Here is a 7810-nt window from a genome sequence, read left to right as displayed (position 1 = left end):
ATCTTTTTGCACAGTTACGTATTTCTTTTAAATAGAGATCCACGATCGAAAGAGAAAGAATCCCTATAAGTTTCTTTTCATTTTTATGGTTTGGAGATTAGAGAACCTCCTTCGAGCAACATAACTCTTTTGTTTTATTCTTTTTATATCTATAAATGGGGATTTTTTATCAATATCCTTTTGTTAATATATTTTAAATTTTGTACCAAGCGGCCCTCGGGCCTCCCTCTCAAGAGAAAGAAACTTTTAAAATGAGTCATTGAAGTAAAATAACCATAAAAGACAATTTGCCTCCAATATTTATATTGAGATCTATTTAGAAATAAATAGAGTTAATTCCTATATGGCCCCCTACTTTGTGACCAGCTTCCTTTATGGCCTCTTTTTTTTCGTAAATTCAAATATGGCCCCCTATTTTCAAGTAAATGTCATTACTACCCTTCTTAATTCTAAATTTAAAACATTTAAAAAAAGTTATTTCCACCTCACCCCTCTCTCTCTCTCCACCTCATCTCTCTTTCCAACTCACCTCTCTCTCTCTCCAATTCACCTCTCTCTCTTTCCAACTCACCTCTCTCTCTCTTTCCAACTCACCTCTCTCTCTCTCTCTCTCCAACTCACCTTCATCTTCTCCGATTAAAGTCGCCGGTCGGAAAATTTTCCGGTCGGCGACCTCCAAAAAAAAAAAAAAAAAATTTCCTCTCATCTCTCTCTCTCTCTAAAAACTCCGGCGAAGGGGGTTTCCCTTCGTCGGAGCCGTGAACAGACCAGATCGGTCTGTTCGTGGTAAGGTCTGTTCGTGAACAGACCAGATCTGGTCTGTTCACGGCTCCGGCGAAGGGAAACCCCCTTCGTCAGAGTTTTTAGAGAGAGATGAGAGGAAAATTTTTTTTTTTTTGGAGGTAGCCGGCCGGAAAATTTTTCCGGCCGGCGACTTTAATCGGAGAAGATGAAGGTGAGTTGGAGAGAAAGAGGAGTGAGTTGGAGAGAGAGAGGTGAGTTGGAAAGAGAGGTGATGTGGAGAGAGAGAGTTGACATGGAGAGAGATGTGTGGTGGTGAGGGAAATGAGGTGGAATTAAGATTTTATTTTTATTTTAAATTTTGAAAAGGATTTAAAGGAAGGGTAGTAATGACATTTACTTGAAAACAGGGGGCCATATTTGAATTTACGAAAAAAAAAGGGACCATAAAGGAAGCTGGTCACAAAGTAGGGGGCTATATAGAAATTAAGTCAAATAAATAATTGTTTTCAGGTCCAATGATTTGGCAGAGTTTGTATTTTGGTGAGGCATTAGTGGACAAAATGTGCACCACCACATGCATATGTCTTCCATAATCAATTTAGGTTTTTGTTCAAATAGAGATTTTGATTTTCCAAAATCTATTTGAAAAACTATAACCTTTATTAATTTGCTTTCTAAGTAAAACAGGTTATTCATTTGGTTTTAGACAATTTATTTGTTACTTGCTTAAATTTGGGAAATTTAAAACCAAATTTTTTGGAATCTTAGAGAAGGTGGAATCTTTAATTATTTGAATTGGGATTATAAGAGTATAGATAATGTTGTTGGGCTTCAGGCCATTGTCTTGTTGGGCTATAGGCCCGGTCTCGTTAGTGTTTGAGTGGGCGGTTATTGAGCTTATCACATCTATGATGTATCATATGCCAAAATATCACGACGTACGTAGATCGTAGTCGTCTTCCAAAAAAAAAACAATAACTCAACTGATGTAGATTGTTGCGGAAGCGTAAAAGTAATGGAATCCACCATTGTTATTAAACTAAACTAATGAAATAAAGATAAAAGCGATAAAACGATAAACTTGATTAATAATAAACGATAAACTTGATTAACAATAAACTTGATTCATAATATTCTCTGATCTGGTTAACAAAGACAGACTAGACTTCTCTTATATAGAGATTGTACTTTCCTAGATAGACTCAAATAAGGAAATAAGATAACTACTAATAATACTTTCCTTGATTGCTAAGACTCATAATTATGGAAACCCTAAATACTTAATTATAGAAACTACGCTAATGTAGCTTCTTGACCGTGAGGCCCACTATCACCATGGCCGTGAGGCCCAATAGGAAGATGGTCTCCATCATCAACTATTTGTCCAGCCTCCTTTGGCGAACAGTTGGCCGCCCCTCTTAAGTCCATGAGGTTGTGTTCGAGTCTCGGTGGAAGCAGTTTGTCACCAAAAATTTTCTCATGTAAATTAAACAATATATATAGTAAATAATATAATAATTTTGTCGGATTTTATGCCAGTTTCATGTCGTCGGATTTTAAGCCTCTTTCATTTCGTCGGCCTTTAGGGCTCTTTCATTGTGGTTAAATTAGGCGGTTATCGTGCTCATCACATCTTCATGATGTATCAATGCCTCGTAACGACTAACGTAGATCATATCTGATTTCTCAAAAAAAAAAGTAACTCAACCATTTGACTTATATATTGAAATTATAAATTGGACATTGTTTTGGAAAGTTTTTGGTACAATATCTACATCTTAATTTTTCTTTTTTTTTGTTTAATACTATCTACATCTTATTAAGACTAAATTAATCTATTTTATTTCATAAATTATCTAACTAGAAGTTTTGTTAAGTTTTTCGTGTCCAACATAATTGTTGTAGACGCCTCATTTCATTACAAAATCTCCGTTTATTTGTAAAGAGACACCTACAATTATGTTGGATGTATATAGAACTTCTCTTCGAAATTTTCAAAATCAATTTAGGTACCACTTGTTCTTGCCGTCCTAAATTCTAGTTCAAGCACAGGTCTATTTCGTTGTGGCTATTATAATGATTTTGGATAAGGGTAAATTAAAATTGTTTTCTATTAAGATATAGATTCTTTTTTATCTACTAGCTTTTTTCTTTTGGGTTTGTTGTGGATAGGGTTGATAAGACTTTCCCCTTTGTATTTTAGTGCTCCTAACAATAAAAAAAGAATGGCTGTCAATATCATTTGGTGTGATCTCACTCAATGTTGTGCCTCAACTAAAGAAAGCTAGAAAAAGAAAAAGAAAAGGGGAGGTGAAGATACAAAAAAGCTCTTCCTTAATGTTTGATCCTAATTATTAAGAGTTAATTCCTATATGACCCCCTACTTTATGACCAGCTTCCTTTATAGCCCTCTCAAAATTATTCATGTGAAAAGTCACAAGAATGGTTGTAAATGCCATGCCATAGATAAATCTTCGGTTAATTACTATCTCATAATTATTGGAGATAAATCTGGAAGTAAATTTGAGCTCCCAACTTCTAGTGACCTCCTAAACTTTAAAAAGACATTCAACTACTTTTTATTACAAGTGGAATCAAGTCATACATATGTTCTCTTCAACAAAAAAAAAAAAAAAAAAAAAGTCATACATATGTAACCTTGATGTGAATTTCAGATAAGAATCATACTTAATACTTCGCCTGAAAAATAGATAAACTGGTAGTGGTCAAGTAGAATGCTTGTTGGGTGAGATAAAATGAGTAAAATTCAACTACAACTAACCACTTGTCATAAAAGCAGTGGGTCACAAAATTTTCACCCTTGGTTAAATTGTTGAAGAAGAACTCCTAATTCTAACAGCTTTATACTTTTTTTTCTCTGTTGAAAGTCTAACAGCTTTACACTTAACTTTGGTCATGCATGCCATATAAATTTGCTGTTGACCACTTTCAAACCAATAAACCATGCAATTTAGTGTGTCTAACTTTTCTTGGTCATTAAGCTAATTGGTAACTTTTTTTTGTTGCCAAGTTAATTGGTAAGTATTTTTTTTTTTTGTTGAAAGTAATTGGTAAGTATTTGATAAACAAAACAGTTAAAGTTCTTTTCTATGCAGACCGAAACAGTTAAATTTTTTTTTTTTTTGTTTTGTTTTTTGTCGAGAGTAACATTAACAAAATTAACTAAAACAAGAGAGAAAATCTGGTGGGGAATTCCAAATGTATTTGTGTTTCCGATCTCATTTTGCCAATGCATCCGCTTTTTTATTATTCTGTCTCTGGGTGTAGGAGAATATGATGTTATTAAGAGCATCCCCAACAGTACGCCACAACACCATTATTTGGTGTTATGGAGGGAAAGGGGTATCCAATGGCACTGGAGATCACCAAAGATCTCCAGTGCCATGAACAGTGACCAACCATATTTGGTCGGTCACTGTTCATCCCACCAAAATGGTGGGATGGTGGGTCCCCATTTTTTAAATTTAAATGTGATCCTTTTCTAATTTGTTTTATCTTCTTAGTCCATTCATTTTAAGGTTAAATTAAAATGTTCTAAAATTTTGAAGTTATAGAACTTCAAAGTTTCATAATTTTCATATTCTTAACTTTCTAAATTCCAGAACTTCCAAGTCTCTTAACAATTTTGAGAGTTTTGAAGTTTTTCGAGTGACAAGCTGTTAGAGAATAACATGTCTGATTCTTATTTAATAATGAATCACACCTAAACTAACTAAATGGACAAATTGGAAATAATTAACGAAAAACAATGACAAGACTAGAGACTATTGGCGAAGGGTCATCCCTTCGCCGGAACCCGTTTATCTTTCCCATGTAGTTTGTTTTTATCCATTAATAGTTTCTAGGGATTTCAATGTTGTAGAATTGTTCATTTTCACTCTTTATTCTCATCTTCTTCCTCTTCCTCTTCCACATCTTCTTTTCCCCTTTCACCGAAAATTTATTTTCTTTCACCACCAATCATCAATGGAGAGATCACATCCCTATTCCCTTCTTCTTCATCATCTTCTTGTCTCATTTCTACTTCTCTTTATCAAGAAGAAATTCAACAGTTGAGGAGTTACAAATTGAAATTGGGATTTGGAATTTTTATTCTATTTGAACAGTTTGGGTATGTAGGGTTTGGATCGAAGAAATTGGTTTTTTTGAGTCTCATCAGTGGAGGATTTTGGATGAGTTTGAACAACATTATCAAGGTTTCTTTTGGTTCCAGAAAATGGAGATTTATAATAGGATTTGGGTATGTTCTTCTTTTCAAGTAGAAGCAATTCGGTTGAGTTAATTATGCTTTCCGATGATGACGACGGATTTTTTCAATGGTGATGACGGTTTTCCGGTGATGACAACGGTTTTCCGGCGACAATAGCGGTTTTCCGGCAAGAGCGACGGGGATTTATATTAGTTTTTTATTCTGTATTATTTAATATTTTGTATTATTATTTCTTTTTGTCAACCTTTAGGGTTTTATTCGCGACCTTTAGGGTCTTCTTATTCACAACCTTCAGGGTCTTTTCATTCTCGACCGGGTCATTTTATTGAGTCTGTGTCTAGTCCCATTTCTTTCTCTTCATGAGGCACTTTACATTTAAAGGTATGTAACTCTCATGAAGTTTTCATAGGAGAGAAATAAGAATGATGTATCATCCATGTAAACAATGTGATTTTGTCACTTTTAATGGAAATGGTTCCCTTGGTTTCAAAAAAAAAGGACTAGAGACTATTATTATGTTACAGTTACACAATTAATCATTTTAAATTGACGTAATATGAAACACATTAAACCGCAAACACCAGACTATAACGAAGCTTTACACAAAACATAACTGTAACCAGCAAGACCCCGCACATTAAAGAACGATTTTCTATATAGAACTAATTTGTAGTTAAGTAGTTCTTTTAGACTTGATTTGTTCAAATTCCACAGTAGTCTCGTTTTTTAAGTTTCTAGTCTAAATCTATGACCAATCCAGTGACATTTTCTTTTAACCCAAACAAGTGCCTCGCTATTATATCATAAGATCTCCAATGCCAATAAAGAATTTGAAGAATTAATGGAGGTGAGATTTACTTTAAATTCTTTGTTATTAAACCAAATTATAGTACATCGATCTAATCTTAATATTTTGGGTGTGATTTTTCCTTTTTGCAATTTTGAGGGTGAACACATGATGACCTAATTTTTTTTGTTGGAAAGGTATATACATACATTTTTTTTTTTTGTTGAAGTATACCCTACATACATGTGAAACACTTAAGATTTCCGCTCCTATTTTATCTGGGAACAACCTATGATATACCCAATGGCATTCTATATAAATATGTACAAATAGTTAAGGGTATAATCGTCTGTTTAATTTCAAGCAGTGGCAACTCGTAAATATCGGAAAAGAAAAATAGTAAGTTAATAACCCCATATCCATACGTGGCAAAAATTCCGAGATTCCACAAAAGCTGTTAAACAAACTGACACCAAAGTTCGTTGTTTTTTTCAGCCCATAGATTTCTACCCGTTGGATTTTGAAACCCTAACCGCCTTCCAGTTAAACCTAACTGAACCTAAACTAGGGTTAAGTTAAAAAATAAGAACCCTAAATCCAACGCCGTTAACTGGTTTCTTTCTTATCTATAAATACCGGCATGGAGGCAAGTAAGGTTTGCCAAAATAGCTAGCCCACGGGCCTTACTGAGAAAGAAATCTCTCTCTCTCTCTCTCTCTCTCTTCCATCTTCATCTTTCTCTCTCTACTTTCTCTCTCTAGATTAAACAATGGCGTCTTCTAGAACTAGATCTAGCGGTCCTGTTTCACAAGGAGGAAGTTACGGATTTTACCAAAGATCATTATCTCCTTCTGGAAGATTTTGTGGTTCATCGAATTCGTCAGTAACGAATTCAAGTTTTTCATCTGGTTTTGCTTCATCAAGTTCGAGTTTTTCATCTAGATCTAGTAGTTTTTTTACTAGACCAGCATCTCCGACTCGAGTTAATATGTATGGATCTGTTTCATCTTCTCCGTCAGTTAGGTTTTCAATTGATCGTCCAATTTCACCAAGTAGATCAATTACAGCATCAACTCGTGATCAAGTTGTGAAAACTAATAGTAATCGATTATCTGCTCCAAAATCTCAGAAAAGAACTTGCTTATGTTCTCCAACAAATCATCCAGGTTCATTCAGATGTAGTTTGCATAAGAATTTTAATAATAATCATTCAGGTTCATTTCCTTCAAATCGATTGAACGCTAGAAGATCAGCGATGACAAATTCACTCGTTCGAATCGGTACTGTTGAAGGAGATTTAGTGAAGAGAGCTTTAGCTGCGTTAATCCGACCTTCATCACATCAACAAAGAAGAAGAGCAGCTTTTCAAGCAAGACCTAGTAGACTTTCGATCATGTCGAAAGCCGATGATTTATGAGTTTATTAAAGAGGTTTGTCTACTCATATCATATCATATATATATCCTCTGTTTTCTTTGGAACTTTATGTTCTTAAGAGTTTCCGGCAGAAGATTCCGGTGAAGGAGTCATTGATTCCGGTAGTTTCAGCATCAGAAGGAGAATTAGACGAGAATGTCAACAGATCGCTGATCGTCCTCAAAAAAGATAGATCGCCGTAGACATGAAAGAACATACATAAATCATTTTCTTTTTGTATTCCGGAAAAAACAGATGATACAGTAATAAAATTCAGATCGACAAGAAATCACCATAATCGTCTTGTGATATTCATCATCTCTCTAAAATATGAAATTTGCTGCCATTAATGGCCAGTGAAATGGGGCTTTTAAGACCTTTCATTTCCATTTTACTGAAAGGACAAAGTTAATATACCAAAATCTGATATTAATCACCATAAACATAAAGTGAAAAATTGATGGAAGAACGAACCAGTTTCTTTCTATTATGTTCTTCCATACTTGACAGAACGTGTGTCATCTCCGTTATCTGGTTATAGCGTGACGTTAACTTTAACGGCGTACACGGTTCCATTAGTACGTATGTACATTCTGTATACCGGGGTACGTATTTTTGATGTATTTTATTTTC

The 7810-nt window shown here is 34.5% G+C and overlaps 1 protein-coding gene across 1 annotated transcript; it reads left to right on the top strand.

Moving 5' to 3' along the window:
* The first annotated feature begins 6430 nt into the window (after positions 1-6430).
* Positions 6431-7242, top strand: LOC147539924 (uncharacterized). Its single transcript, XM_086643468.1, has one exon. The coding sequence runs from the start codon at positions 6532-6534 to the stop codon at positions 7177-7179; it is 648 nt and encodes a 215-aa protein (XP_086499594.1). The 5' UTR covers positions 6431-6531; the 3' UTR covers positions 7180-7242.
* The last annotated feature ends 568 nt before the right edge of the window (positions 7243-7810 follow it).

The sequence above is a fragment of the Eschscholzia californica genome, unplaced genomic scaffold, assembly GCF_041429995.1.
Source record: "Eschscholzia californica isolate CP2 unplaced genomic scaffold, dmEscCali1.0.p SCAF_5, whole genome shotgun sequence".
In the NCBI taxonomy this organism is placed as follows: domain Eukaryota; kingdom Viridiplantae; phylum Streptophyta; class Magnoliopsida; order Ranunculales; family Papaveraceae; genus Eschscholzia; species Eschscholzia californica.
This window is presented reverse-complemented; position numbering and strand designations above follow the sequence as displayed.

What these genes read in the sequence shown, in the direction of transcription:
- LOC147539924 (XM_086643468.1), top strand. Translation starts at nt 6,532, where the DNA reads ATGGCGTCTTCTAGAACTAGATCTAGCGGTCCTGTTTCACAAGGAGGA.